The sequence below is a fragment of the Squalius cephalus genome (assembly GCF_949319135.1).
Source record: "Squalius cephalus genome assembly, chromosome: 9".
Classification (NCBI taxonomy): Eukaryota; Metazoa; Chordata; class Actinopteri; order Cypriniformes; family Leuciscidae; genus Squalius; species Squalius cephalus.
The window spans coordinates 3,859,636-3,875,969 of NC_137130.1; the positions used below are offsets into that span (position 1 = coordinate 3,859,636).

The following is a 16,334-nucleotide window of genomic DNA, read 5'->3' on the forward strand; positions in this document are numbered from 1 at the left end:
TCTGGAATGAGGCAAGAGTGTGTAAATGAGGACCGAATTGTCATTTTTGGAAGAACTATCCCTTTAAGTTAGATCCGACACACACATCTGGACAAGTGAAGCAGTGAAGCATGACTGCAGGTGGCTCAAACTAATACCGCATTAAACCTGTTTATACTTCCAGACCAATCGTTTCAAACGGATGTAAACCGATGATGCATCAACACTTGAAATGACCTCTAAACATTTAGATAAGGATCCTCATGCACTGCTTCCACATGCACAGGCCGTCCTCCTCCTGGAACCCAGAACGGCATTTTAATCGTCTGTAGAATACATTAGTTTCTGTGAAGAATAAGATACCAAACAGATTTTGGGTTTGACCACATCTTCTGTTTGGTTGGCTTCCAATTTCCAAGGGGCTTCATAAGGGGCTTACGACAACGACGACGATGGGGGGGGGGGAATGCAAATTTTTTGCATTGCATAAAATGTGTGCTGGTCAACTAGTCTAAAATTAAGAAACCCCTATAAAACTGTAAAAAAAAATAAAAAAATTGTACAATTAAGATAGGCTACTTAATTTATTATTCCAATATCCAAATATGATACTAAATAGCACAGGGAAAAGGGCTTCTATTTGTGACGTGCTGTCTTTGCATTTGAACAATTGCGCATTTTAAACAGGACACGCATTAGCTGAATAAATGTTAGCCAATTCAAACATATTTATAGAAAACAGTTGACAATGATTAGACAGGAGTCCAATAATAGCATAATGAATCACTTATTCTAAAAAGAATATCAAGTATACCAGTAAGTTAGACGAATCCGACATATAAGGGCTGTTAACAGTAAAACGTTCGTCATTTAACAAATTTTAAAAACAAGGATGGATAATACAAAATGCTTTCTGACATTTTGACAGAAAAAAAACAAAAAACAAAAACAAGCAAGAACAAAATTTAAATTATAACTAATGATCGTTGCGACTGAAGTGAATCAATCAAAACTAACTTTAGCTGGACAATAACTTTATTCTAGAGCTGCTGTAAAGCCAAAACTATCTCTGTCTGTTACTTTAATTTCCTATTATCACCTTAAAGCTGCTTTGAAACAATCTACATTGTTAAAAGCGCTATATAAATGAGGGTGACTTGACTTGACTTGACTATAACCTGCTTTTTGGCGTGTTCGCACCGCAGGAACTGGGATCGATTTTAGCTCAAGGAACGCCTTTTGGTGGGACTAATTAAGCTCCTACTTCAGAGTAGGCTCTAACCCAGCACAACAGGAACTACCAGTGACGTAAGTGAATGCTGATTGGCCGAATGCATGCAAAACACTGACACACGCCATTTTATAGCCTATATATTTACTGCACGAACTTGTAAAACAGCGATAGATGGACTGACGCTGAAATCCAAGAACTTCTCAAACTTTCCGTTAAGGAGGGAATCAACCTGGGCATCAACCACATGGCAAATCCCTAAAATACATTTTCATATACCGCTTAATTTCTTTAACAGTTCTATCTAATAAGGTATTACACAGGACTGTTAAGCAGATCATAAACTAATGAAGATGGAGAATGGGAGAGCTGTGTGCTCAGACGTTCTCAGCGCTGTCAAAATAAAAGTCTGCAGTGCCGGTGCGAATGCAACCAGGAAAATGGCCCTAGGGGAAAATTTAGTTCTCGTGGGGACGGCCTTGGTGACTAGTTCCTATAACTACCCAGTGCCAAAGCCCCAATGGAGACAAAAACTAAACGGGTTTCCAAAAGCCAACTATGGTTGCAAGTTCTGTCGTTACCAACACAATTCAATAGAACATGCAACCACATTTGGCTAATGATGCTTTGGGGAAACGCACCTCAGAGCATTACTGACAGACTGACAAATATATGTGAAATAACATTCATGAAGCATTCATAAGCATGAAAACCTATTCTAGTAGACCCCGAAAACTAAATCAAGACTTTGAAAAAGGGCATAATAGGTCCTCTTTAAAGGGTAACTCTCGCCAAAATGCAACCTAGGGTCTTTTTGTTAATCCACCCGAGGCGAACTTTCATTTAAAGCCACTTTTAAGATTGACCGTATTTTCGTTTTTGGTTAAATTGCCTTGTGAATGGGAGTGCTTGGGGCACTTCTATGATAACATCAAAAATCGCTATTTAAAACACTAAGAAGACTCGACACAACATGAAACTGTGCTGGAAGTGTCACCAGGGGCTCTACACATGAACTCCAGCATTGAGAACATTGTGTACACAGAGTTTACTAAAAAGCAAGATTTTGAACAGCTCACAGTCTCTGTGTCCGCCCGCATTTTGACAGTCAAAAATAGTCGATCTCCGAATGCGACGTAAAAGGGAGGAGAGTAAAGATGGAAAGCTCCTAAAGCTTAGTTTCATATAAATTCACGGATAATTTGTTGTTTTGTCATTAGTGAAAATCAAAAAGATTTTGAAAAAGGATCCTCATATATTCAGAGTCAGTTCATTCGCATTCGGAGATCGACTAGTTTTGACTGTCAAAATGCCGGCGGACACAGAGACAGTGAGTTGTTCAAAATCTTTCTTTTTAGTAAACTCTGTGTACACAAACACTGTTCTCAATGCTGGAGTTCATGTGTAGAGCCGCTGGTGAGACTTCCAGCACAGTTTCATGTTGTGTCGAGCCGCATTAGTGTTTTACAAATAGTGATTTTTGATGTTATCATAGTCGTGCCCCATTCACTCCCATTCAAAAGGCAATTTGACCGAAAACGAAAATACGGTCAAACTTAAAAGTGGCGTTTCCTTTCTAATTATGCTTTTAAACGAAAGTTCGCCTCGGGTAGATTCACAAAAAGACCCTAGGTTGCATTTTGGCGAGAGTTACCCTTTAATGTTTAAATGGTTTACAGAAAAATCTCAGTTTTCTTGTCGATTTTTTGGGTTCCAAAAGCTTATGGTAAAACGACACACGAGCCGTTACATGATGTATATGTGTGTACAGATCAACAGTGAAAGAAGTGAGTTACAGTACCTCTTCATCACTTGGCCTGCTGATAGGTATAAGGTGAATGATCACTGGACGAATCCACCTGAGGTTGTGGACTGTTCTCCTACAACAGAACATGCTTCAATTTCTCACATTTAGACACCAAATCAACACAAGAAAAGCAAGTCATCATACATTACAAGCTGAAATCAGAACAGAGATCTGAAGCACTAATCTAATACAAGTCAGAATATAAATGACTGATTATTATTATTATATAATCGCTGATTATTTTGAAGGCAATTAACATGCGCTAATGGATGAATGTCACAAAAACATGCTCATGTCACTGAAAAACAAACAACATAATAGGTTTCCCATTCTGTAATACTGTAAAAAAATAATACTATTACAATATTATACTTTATCATATATATGTATATATATATATATATATATATATTAATTAAATCATATTAATTATGAATCAATAATTGTATAATTCATATTCAAAATATATCATTGGCAGATTATATATCAATATTAATATATCAAATTAAAGGCAATACACAAAATACTACCCTAATGTATAAATACTTTAATACTTAAATTTAAATAATATATTATTATTGTCATTTTTATTATGCATCATAATTGGGAGAATGTGCTTAATTGTCATGAAGATAATCTCACAGAAAAAAAATCAATAGCTCTAAAAACAAGTTTTATTTTTTTTTAGCAAAATATTCTACTCTATATCTTTAGTTTGATTTTGGAGTGAACATGTTCCCAGGACATGTTCTTAACACTCGGCACAGTTGCACAAGCCCAGTCTGTTCTTGAACTTTTCTCCATTTATGGTGATTGTGAACTCACACAGTTCTTGAGTACAGGACGAGGTTAAATCTGTGTCTGGGAAAGTGTGTGTGGACATGAACCCACCTCTACTGAGACTGCGGTGGTCTGCATGTGAGTGTATGGAGGGATGTACTGCCCCTGGAGAGCTGGACTGGCTGGCATATACTACAGGAGACACACACACACACAGAGAGAGAAAACATCAACATATGCAGCTACAAACCTGCACACTTTGCTGCTGTAGTGTTTTTTGTGCTCTCATTCTGTCAGCGTTTTTTTATTTGGTTACTTTTGTGTATTTCTGCTGAGATCAACTGTTGTGCATGATCCATGTGTGGCCTGTATATGTTTAAATATAGGCCTATGCATTGTTTTGCAGCGTTTGGCCAATTATATGCTGAATCAGTGTAACCTCAAAAAATATTACTGCACTATAAAAATGTCCAACATAAAAGTTTAATGCGATGTTTTGTTTACTCAAAATGTATACAATTAACGAGTACATCATGAATCCATCTTCAAGACGCATGCAGTTTAGTATATTAACCGCTAGAGCGCTAAAAGTTACATAGTGTACCTTTAAATTGTTCAATACTATAATTATCAGAAAATGTGTTCTTCCATATTGTGGCCTTTATGTTTTAATTGCAATTTGATAATTCACCAGTAGGTGGCGCTTAAGGTCAGTCATGGGCTGCATCCAAAATTGCATATTTCCCTACTTTACATTTACATTTTATGCATTTGGCAGATGCTTTTATCCAAAGCGACTTACATTGCATTTCAAGATTCTTTTCAAGGTACACATTTAAATTCTTATCAGTTCTTCCGTTCTTCTTTCACCTGCTACTTTATAGCAGGTGAAAAACAGTATGTGACGAATTGTATGTCCGAATTCACAGTACTCATAATAGAGTAGCAAAAAGTACCCAGATGACCTTCTACTTCCGTCGAGATTCTTAAGTGTGCATAAGATGGACACTTTACTATCCCATGAGGCCACGGGAGAGGACGCAATTGACGCTGGTAGGTCACATGATTACATTCATACTACACGCATTCATACTACATAGAATGCACTTTTTTAGAGGTTGCAAAGTAAGTACTTGCATGGATACCTGGATGATACGGTGCTTTTGCCAAAATGTGCAGTATACAACAAACTACTTAGTAATATTTAGTGTTGCATAGTGCATTCTGTTTAAAAAAGCATAGTAAGCAATGGATAAAGGCCATTACATTCTGAACACAGCCAGAGCTTTGAAGCGTTAGCTCACCCAAAAATGAAAATTCTGTCAGTAATCACTCTCCCTCATGTTGTTCCAACCCCGTAAGACTTTCGTTCGTCTTCGGAAACACAAATTAAGATATTTTTGATTAAATCTGAGAGCTTTCGTCAGAACGGAGGCTCACTATTGGCCGACGCTGGTCATGTGTGTGATGCTGGTAAATAGTGAGCCTTCGTTCTGATGTATAACCCAGAAGCGCTGCGCTGTTACACTACGTGAACTCACTCTGAGAAACACAGAAGAAAATGAATAGTTGAATAAAGTCGTTATTTTTGTTTGTTTTTGCGCACAAAAAGTATTCTCGTCGCTTGATAAACTTAAGGTTGAGCCACTGTAGTCACTTGAACTATTTTAACGATGTCTTTACTAACTTTCTGGGATGGCAGATATCGATTACCTAGAAGCCTACGGAGGAGTGAGACAGCTCTCAGATTTCATCAAAAATATCTTAATTTGTGTTTTGAAGATGAACAAAAGTCTTAAGCGGTTGTGGGAGAGTAATTACTGACAGAATTTTCATTTTTAGGTGAACTAACCCTTTAACAGCTGCAAGTGATTCAGCAGATTTCGAAGAAACGAGACAGTAGTGTGAGAAGATTTGTGCTCACCGTTCCTGCGCTGCCCAGAGAGAGGTGACCCATCTGCTGTGTGAGAGGACTCATCATGGACGTGGGCTGCAGAGACATGGAGTGATCTATAGAGGGCGATAGCACGGCTCCCTATGATGGAACGGGACATTTACATTACATTTATTCACTTAGGAAGAAAAGGCAAGAAAGCCACATATAAGGAGCACATCCACATATATACACTTCCTTTCATAATTGGCCCATTTTTTAAAATGAAATAAATAATATTTGACTATTTTACTCAATATGTGTGTACTAGGTATTTTCAAGCAAAATAATTAGCATGCTCTTTTCAAAAGGAAACTAAATTTAAAATGTGTTGTCATTAATTGAAATAAAAAAAAGATAAATATTCAATGAAAAACTTTAATGAAGAATATGAGAAACCTTGCAACTAACTGAAATAAACTAAAATATGTATTTTCAGGCGTTTGCAGCTCTTTCTATTGTTTTTGTTGTTTTAACTAAAATGATTAAATCTCATTAATCAAAATAAAGCTAAAATAAAATATAAATATTAGATGAAAATAATTTAACTTTGTAACTTTTTACTGGAAAAAAAATAAAAAAATTCACAATTACTGTTCACACTTTGTCTTCATAATGTTTGACCAATAAAATTTTGTTACATAAAATAAAATAAAATAAAATAATACCCTCAAAGAAAAAAGTTTGAAATAAGCAACTTATTAAATTCCTGTTTTTTGCTAATTTTCACTGATGTGCTTTAAAATAAATAAATAATAATGTTCACTAAAAAACAGATCCTGGTAATACCATAGATATCTTTGAAATGTATGATAGATGATGGTTTGTGAAGTTTAATATGAAGTAAATGAGACCCGAGAGTGTGTGTCACCTGTGAAGTGTACAGTGTCGGAGATCGGGGTCTGTCTGGGATGTGTGTGTAATGAGTCCTGCTTTCTTACGCTGTGAGTCAGACTCTAAAAATCTTCCGTATATTTAAGAGCTATGAGGCATCAGTGCCATTACTGGCCTTTAAATGCCACAGTTTCCACATTAATGACCCACGGCACTCAGCTCTATATGCACTGACTCATACAAAAATCATAAGCCCATTATACCACACATTACTTATATACATTATACACCCACTCAAATAGAAACACACACATAGAGTCTCTTCCTGTTTGATGTGTCATTCATGCAGCTGAGCTTCACTTAGTACCTGCAATCTTAGTACCTCATCACTGATCTCTATCTCACACACACACACACACACACACACACACACACACACACACACACACACACACACACACACACACACACACACACACACACACACACACACACACACACACACACACACACACACACACACACACACACACACACACACACACACACACACGCACACCCCTCAGGTTCTTTATGCTGGCGTGGGCTTCAATGACACTGTACTACAGCATCTGTGTGTGATTTAGTGTTAGTGCACTTATGCAAACACACACACACACACACACACACACACTCACACCAGTGTTTCCTGCACAACCGCGGCGGCTGCTGCTCATCAAGAGTAGGAAGCACATGTCACGTATCAGGGACAAAATGTGAACTTTTATGTTGTTATAGGCAGTGTTGCTCCTAAAAGCGGCTTCTCAAATGACAGAATGGAAATAATTGACAAAAATGTTTTTGCACGTTATTTACAGTAAGACATGACATATTCGTGACCGTCTGATGACTTATGATGTCCAACTGTGTTATTTTTAAAAGAAATGACGGTAATGCAAATTTGTAAGGTTATGAAAACTTAAATCGGTTTAATTATTAATTGTTTAATTACTGGTTGTTCATATGACAACATACAGTTAAAGACATATCTGCAGCAGAGCTTTGACATGCAAATGGTATTTTTATAAACAACAACATTTTTATTGTATTTTATTATAAATAAACTAAAACAAAATAAATAAAAATCTAATAAAAAGTAAATAGAAATTAAATATATAATTAAAAATGTAAAAATAAATTTAATGTAACTGCATTAAGGTTTCATAGTTAACTACATTATGCATTAAGAACTAACAATGAAAAATATTTCTAAAGCACTTATTAATCTGTTACGTTAATCTCAACTAATATCTGATTAAAATCAAAAGTTAACATTGGTTAAAGAACCTGAACAATAAACAATTGTATTTATAATAATTAATGTTAAGAAAGATGAACAAATACTGTAAGAAATGTTTTGCTCACTGTCAGTTAATGCATTAACTAACCTTAACTAACACACCTTTGTTGTAAAGTGTTACTAAAAAATAAATCAAATAATATAAAATAATAAAATAAAATAGGCTAAATAGGCCGTGCAGAAATATATATATATATTTTTTTATAAATGGAAACTTCTAAAACTCTGTTTGGATGAGCAATGCTGTCAAATATTGATGTGCCAGCCTACGGTTAGATTTATTAACTCTATTATTTGGCACAAGTTTGTTCATTCTGATAATCGATACATTGATGTGGTTTGCAGCTTTAGTGAGTCTGTTTAGACGTCGCCCACACACTCAGTCTAAGAGCAGTTCAAGTGTAGATCTCCCACACACACACACTGTTGAAGACCAGCATGAACTGGGCCGTGAGAGATCAGACTCACCGGATGCTGCATGATGTAGGGCTGATGGGTGACCCAGGATGGATTCTGGACCTGAACGATAAAAACACAGTCCCTTAAAGTGTTAGTTCACCCAAAAATGAAGATTCTGTCAGTAATTACTCTCCCTCATGTTGTTCCAACCCCGTAAGACTTTCGTTCATCTTCAGAAACACAAATTAAGATATTTTTGATGAAATCTGAGAGCTGTCTCACTCCTCCATAGGCTTCTAGGTAATCGATATCTGCCATCCCAGAAAAGTGAGTAAAGACATCGTTAAAATAGTCCAAGTGTCTACAGTGGCTCAACCTTAAGTTCATCAAGCGCCGAGAATACTTTTTGTGTGCAAAAAAAAACCCAAAATGAGAAGAAGAATATTACTAGAGTGAAAGTCAACAAGCCCACATAAAGCCTCAAAGTGGTTATGTGATCTAGTATCATAAGTTAAAATTAGAGAAAATTAAATATTTAATGAAAGGATCTGTCCAAAAGACTTGGCAACCCATGATTACATATTTTGAGAAGATGAAGACTCTCCCACTTATTGATCAATGTTAAATATGATCACCAATTGGTTTTTTTTGTTTTATAATTATGTACAGACCACGAATATGTCAGAAAATTGTATTATTGGCTATATATGTATGTATGTATGTATATATATATATATTTTTTTTATTTAAATTTAAATTGTTATTATTATTACTATTGTTGTCTTAACTTTTATGTAATGTATGGTTAATTATTTTGGCGGAAAGGGTTATAATGGGGGGAAAGCTATAATTTTAATTGTATGAAGCTTCCTGTTAATTATTTGAAAAAGTTTATAAATAAACCTATAAATAAAGAAAAAAAGTTTATGAATAAATAATAAAAAATAAAAATAAAAATAACTTTATTCAACTATTCATTTTCTTCTGTGTGGGCCTTTCGTCAGAACGGAGGCTCACTATTGGCCGACGCTGGTCATGTGTGTGATGCTGGCCAATAGTGAGCCTCCGTTCTGACGTACAACCCAGAAGCGCTGCGCTGTTACACTCGTGAACTCACTCAGACCCACACAGAAGAAAATGAAGAGTTTTATAAAGTCGGTGTTTTTGTGTTTGTTTTTGCGCACAAAAAGTATTCTCATCGCTTGATAAACTTAAGGTTGAGCCACTGTAGACACTTGGACTATTTTAACGATGTCTTTACTAACTTTTCTGGGATTTCAATTACCTAGAAGCCTATGGAGGAGTGAGACAGCTCTCAGATTTCATCAGAAATATCTTAATTTGTGTATCCGGTTGGAACAACATGAGGGAGAGTGATTACTGAGAGATTTTCAGTTCTGACACATCCACCTCTGAGACCTCGATCGGTCTGTTCGATCTGAACTGGATTATGTTACCTGGTATGTGGACACAGGTGAGATGTATGTAGACATGGGCGCCTGTGTGATCATTCTGTTTGTAATACTGTAGGCGGTCGGATAGAATCTGTAGAGAGATGAAAAGGACATATTTAAGCAATTATGTCTGTGAGGCTGTGCAATATTGTGAATATAGTATGATAGCACTGAGTACGAGTATGCTGCCTTATAAGATACCGTCTGTTATATACATATTTGTAAATATAATTTCGTTCAAGTATTAATATGTATAAATATATAATACTTGACTATTTTACTCAACTAAAAACGTTCAAGCATTTGTAGTATGAACTGATGTGCATGCTCTCTCCAGTGTGGTTATTGTTAACTAAAACAAAATTGTATTCATTGAAAATAACTCATTCATTGAAATAAGGCTGAAATAAAAACATATATAAATATTAGATGAAAATATATATATATATTTTTATTCTGCCATGGCAACTCTATGAAAAAATAAAATAATAAATAATATTAATAATAGTTTTTTTTATTGTTAACTGAAACCAAAACTTATAAAGAGCATAAATAAGTATGAAATAAAGCTGATTTAAAATAATGAAATTAAGATTTTAAACCCAAAAACCTTGAAATGTTGCAATCAACTGAGATATAATTTTACGTTAAAGTACTAAAATTACTAAAACAGAAACAAAAATAAATGAAAGCTAAATAGAATCAAAAACGAATAAACTAGAATTAAAATGAAAGCTGAAAATATAAAAATACGAGCTAATTTAAAAAAAAATTAATAAATACTACAATCCCTAGCAAAAAATTATGGAATCACCAAACTTAGAGCATGTTCACTCACGATTTTTGACTTTATAGCAAACTATCAAATCACAGATATGACACAAAACGTTTTGTTCAATAACTTAACATTCTGGCTTCATGAAACATACCTCAAACAAATCCACTTATTTTTTTATTTATTTTTTATTAATGGAATGTCTTTTCCCGCAGCAAGTAGAGGAAAAAAGTATGGAATTAATCAAATTGATAAAAAAATAAAATAAATACAATTTATGTGGATTTGTTTGAGGTATGTTTCATGAAGCCAGAATTTTAAGCTATTTTTGTGTCATGTTTATGTTGTTTATTTGCTATAATCAGGGTGAAGATCCTCTAAGTGTGGTGATTCCATGATTTTATTTCAGGGGTTGTATAATCCTCTACAAATACTACAGTAACACTGGTTCTTTCTGAACTCTTATTGTCTCGTACCCATTTTGCATAGCAGCTGTGGTGGGGTCGTACGTGAGGGTCATGCCAGCCTATGAGAGAGAGAAATAAAACAATTATTACACTATTCAGTTCATAGCTGTTTTTGAAGTGCTCAAAAAGGAAAACAAAAAGTGTTGTGCCACTTTGTCATTGTGAATCATCCACTAAAATACACTGAGCAAAGCTGATGAAGAAAAGTGTTCAGCACAGATACAGACACTTGCTTTGATATTTTGTTACTTAAAGGTGTATTATGTTAGCCTGGGAAAACCCAGACAACTTCCGGCAAATTCAGATTTGCTGGAGAAGTAGTCTGGCAAAGAGCTCATTCAAGCCCATTTCCATGGCCTAGAAATCACGGTACCAATCAGAAACGTTGAGGCGGGCTTTACACAATGACGATCGCTCTGATTGGTTTTAGGTCTATCCAATTGCGCCCAGAGGCATTTGAGCGACGTCCGTTCAACTTTTAAATGCATTATTATATTCAAATTGCAAACACATGAGGACAGTCTCCATGAAAGACCCACTGGCAGATGAACGTACTACTACATTTCTCTCCGAAACGGTAGGAAATTAAATTAGATTTAATAGAGGATTTTAACTGTGACAAGATGATTGACAGGGCAGTTTAAGTGACAGGACGCACGCGACAGATCCGTCCGATAAAGATGACGAAGTAGTATGTCCCAAAGCTTGCCTACTTTTTTGCTACACATTCAAAAGTAAATACCTTTTCTTCACAAAAAGAGTACATACTTTTATGGCGTAGTGTAACTTAGGCGAATTGGGACGCAGCATATGGCTTTACACGATGCCGATCGCTCTGATTGGTTTTAGGTCTATCCAACTGCGCCCAGAGGCATTTGAGTGACGTCCGTTGGTGACGCCCCTTTGGAAATGAGTTATTAATGAAGCTTTGCCAGACCATAACTCAGTTACTACTGAGAATGGTCTGGTTTTAACCAGGCTAGTATTATGTAACTTTTTTTGTAAAAAAAAAAAAATCAATCAATCCGTCTTCCAAAACGTGTTTTTGTCTTCACTGTGGCAAGTCTATTATAAGTGTTTATATTTTAGAGCGGGTGGGATGGTTTCACGCAAAATTGCGTACATGTGTCACTCGCCCGTGTGTGTCTCATCATATCTGTATCTGTAAATAGAGAAAAGTTGCTCCGGCTGCTTTGACGTGTGTCTGGTGTGAGAGGTTAGGTGTGTGTGTGTGTGTCACCCATTTTAAACAAACGCCGAACAGAGGAGAGTCTGCTGGAGAAAAGAGAACGAGACAGAGCTCGTAATAAATGTGCTGGAATTTATTTTCAAAGAAGTAGCGTGTCTATTAATGGGTAAAGCTACAGTAACGTCTTTAGTTAGTCAGCTTGAGATCTAAACTGGTTATATCTCTTAACCAATATTCACATACACTGTGGATTTCAAATCAGGGTCAGGGTTAGGTCACTTCTGAGGGTAGATCTCAGTTAGGATGCTGTATTATAAGGCGGCTCCCTGTGTAGGAAGCTCACTAAGATTGAGAACAGAGCGTGAGTGTCATGATGGGCAATATCAAGTGACTCAACAGTTTACACACACACACACACACACACACACACACACACACACACACACACACACACACACACACACACACACACACACACACACACACACACACACACACACACACACACACACACACACACACACACACACACACACACACACACACACACACACACACACACACACACACACACACACACACACACAGTATCACTTGTGTAGCTCACGTAATATATGACTGTATTAGAGTAGCTTGTATAAACACACACACACCCACATGACCAGCGTTGTGTAACTTCTCTGCTGTCCGTGTGTTTGCTAACAAGGTGATATATGGCTGTAAAAAGTGACCCGGACATTAAATATGCTAATACGGGACGGTCCGTCAGCGCTCGTGGGCGGAGCATGAGCAATGTGACATCATATTGCTCAGAAAATCCAAACGGCTTGATTATTGAGAGTGTGTAGGCTTTTTAAGGATAAAAAAAAAGGAGTGAATGGATGTTTTTCATTGTATGGTGGTTGTGTCCACACACACATTTATATGCAAACACCATATAAAAGTGGATTTTGCATCCGATGACCCCTTTAAGCCTAGTAACAGTAGTAGTGTTGTCAAAAGACCCGGTACTTCGGTACCAAGTCAGTACTAAAAAAATGTATACGTCACGGTACCACGTTTTCTTAAAGGGATAGTTCACTTTGAAATTAAATTTTTGGTATGTTTTAGCTTACCTCAAGGGCATCCAAGATGTAGGTGTCTTTTTTTCCGCAGTAGTTTCAATTTTGATATTTTTAGGTCAAACCGTTCTTGTCTGTCAGTCATATCATGCAGGTCTGTGGTCACTGTCTCAAAGACCATGCACAAAGTCCAAATTAAACAATTCCCTATCGTCCAAATTAAACAATTCTCCATCGTAAGTACACATTGATGGCCTAAGACACGAAACGAGCGGTTTGTGTGAGAAAACGAACAGTATTTATATCGTTTTTACCTTTTGTAACACAGCCACGTCCAAGTGATCTGAAGGCGCGGGCGCTTCCTATTGTGTGACGTGTGCGCAGACTGGTGCATAGATATATACAATAGATGCCGCCTTGGCTAAGGCAGTTCATTGGAACGAGGCGACATCTAGTGTAATTAGTGAAAATCAATATTGACCTTGTATTTGAAAAAGGATCCTCATATAAAAACAATACTAAAATTCAGAGTAAGTTCATTCGCATTCGGAGATCGACTATTTTTGAAACGGTGCGAACTGCGCTCTCCATGATGACGAGGAAGTATCAGCAAAGAATTTATTGATTTCTAGCCCTTTGGTACCGAAATTGGTACCGAGAACCGTGGATTTTCACTGGTATTGGTACCGAATACTGAAATTTTGGTACCGTGACAACACTAAACAGTAGGATAATCATATTCATCCTCTCAGTCACGCGGAGCCGAAGCACAACCAAAACAATCTTCTTCCTCAAACTGCATGCATGCATTTTTTTTTACCGCTATAGGGCCGAAAGTTCCTTTAATGCAATAATTAAATGATGTCATTGAGTGTGGATTAAGTGTTGCTTGATGGGGCCACCGTACTTGTTATACAGTAGTTGCTGACAAATAACTGAAAACTGAAAATAAATGACGCCACTACTCTCCCCTCAAATTTGCAGCCAAATTTTTTATGTATGTATATGTATATACATATATACAGTATATATATATATATAACTGGTTCAACAACTGCTTCTATTGTTCTCCTTATTTGTAAGTCGCTTTGGACAAAAGCATCTGCTAAATGATTAAATGTAAATGTAATGTAAATGTAAACCCATAAAATTGGTTTAAGGAAATGATCTGGCGTGACAGGAAACCCATTGTGCTGTAATTACATGCTGTCCACGTCCTTCTCTGTGCGAGGCTTGCACATGATAAGCAGAAAAAAATGAAAATGTTCAAAGTCATTTTTATTAGAAAAACCACAGCATCGACTCAATTAAGGACATTTGTGATGTGATGCAATACATTTTCCTCCTGATTGTCTTTTTTAATGGCCATGTGACACAGGCATGTGTCTCGCTCGGCTCCGTAACCTAGTGAGCTGACTACACAGGCAGCATTTTAAGGCATCATATGTGTTAAAAGTCAGATAAAAGTCATTTTTCAGATAAGGCAATCCCAGAATGCACTGCGACAAAATCACTGTAAGATGGATTATAAAGCAAAGGAAATGCTGATTATATGAATACAATTAGTTAAATCCTGAAGAGATCTGTAAGAAAAAATAAAATAAATAAATAATACATAAAATAAAATAGATTATTATTTGGTTATATTTATATATTTTATATATCTATATCATTATTATCATCATTATTTAATTTATCCATATATTTATTCATTTATTTATTTGAATCATTTAAATATACGTTAAATCAAGTCAACATCTAACACATACCACACATGATTTTAATGCACCAAATGCTGATTTTAATGCACTTCACCTTCTTTTAATGCACCACCTTAGTTTAGGCATACATACAAATAGTAACTGTACAGTGAATGAGAAGAAAGGGAAAGAAAAGGGAAAAAAAAAAAAAAAGAAAAAAAAAAAAGAGAAAAGAAAAAGAAAAAAAAAAAAGAGGGGAAAAAAAAGAAAAAAAAGGGGGAAAAAAGAGGAAAAAAAAAAAAAAAAAAAAAGAGGGGGGAAAAACATGCACAATGACAGAAACTAGGAGAGGTGTGGTATGTGGTGGGTGTGTGTCACACGTGTGTGTATTGTTATTATTGTTGTTATTATTATTGTTGTTATTATTATTATTATTATTATTATTATCATTATTACTACAATAATTAGCCTATTATTGATATCACTGTCGCCGTCAACGCAAAGTGTTATCATAATCGCCATCTTTAGCATTATTATTATTATACTTTTTTTAATTTTATTTTTTATTATTACTATTGTTGTTATTATTATTATTACTATTGTTGTTATTATATTATTATTGATATAACTATTGCAATTGTACTTTCAATACAAAATATCATCATCGCCATATTTAGTATTACTATTATTACTGTTATCACTGTTGCTTTTATCATTGATATAAATGTTGTTGTTATTATTATTATTGTTATTATTGATCTCATCAATATCATCACTTTTTTTTTTTTTTTGTGTTAGTATGAGTACCAATACTGTTATTGTTATTATCACTATTATCAATGTTATATATTATTATTATTATTATTAATATTACAATTGCCGTTAACACAACTTATCACCATCCGTAGTATCATTATTGTATTATTACTGTCATTGTTATCACTGATATTACTGTTACTGTCACCATAAAATATTATTATCATTATTATTATACATGCTATTACTATTTAAATACTATTTAATACTTCTACATATTACTATCATTATTTGTCGTTGCTGTTTTTTTTTTTTTTTTTTTTTTTGTTGTTGTTGTTTTTTTTTCATTGATGTTATTACTGCTGTTTTATTGTTGTTTTTGTGTCCTGTTGTTGTGCTATGTGTTTACCTTATGTATAATAAAAAAAAAAAAAAATAAAAATAAAAAATAGATTATTATTAGTGCTGTCAGTTAAACGCGTTATTAACGGCGTTAACGCAAACCCATTTTAACAGAGTACATTTTTTTATCGCGAGATTAACGTTCTTTTTGGCCTAGCAAACTTTGTCGTTTTTTTCACATGCTGTTGCTACTAGTAACGTTAGAAAAACTACAACACCACACCGGAT

General features: G+C 35.2%; 1 protein-coding gene across 3 annotated transcripts in view; it reads right to left on the bottom strand.

The window, feature by feature from the left end:
* Positions 1-16,334, bottom strand: part of rbms1b (RNA binding motif, single stranded interacting protein 1b) — a 78,981-nt gene that overhangs the window by 3,966 nt on the left and 58,681 nt on the right. For all 3 annotated transcript variants that reach the window (XM_079881962.1, XM_079881961.1, XM_079881963.1), the window contains exons 8-13: positions 11,008-11,057; positions 9,760-9,847; positions 8,372-8,422; positions 5,722-5,832; positions 3,909-3,989; positions 3,012-3,090 (exon numbers count right to left, since the gene is read on the bottom strand). In XM_079881962.1, the coding sequence (XP_079738088.1) occupies positions 3,019-3,090; positions 3,909-3,989; positions 5,722-5,832; positions 8,372-8,422; positions 9,760-9,847; positions 11,008-11,057 (453 nt within the window). In that variant the 3' untranslated portion in view covers positions 3,012-3,018. The remainder of the gene's footprint in view (positions 1-3,011; positions 3,091-3,908; positions 3,990-5,721; positions 5,833-8,371; positions 8,423-9,759; positions 9,848-11,007; positions 11,058-16,334) is intronic.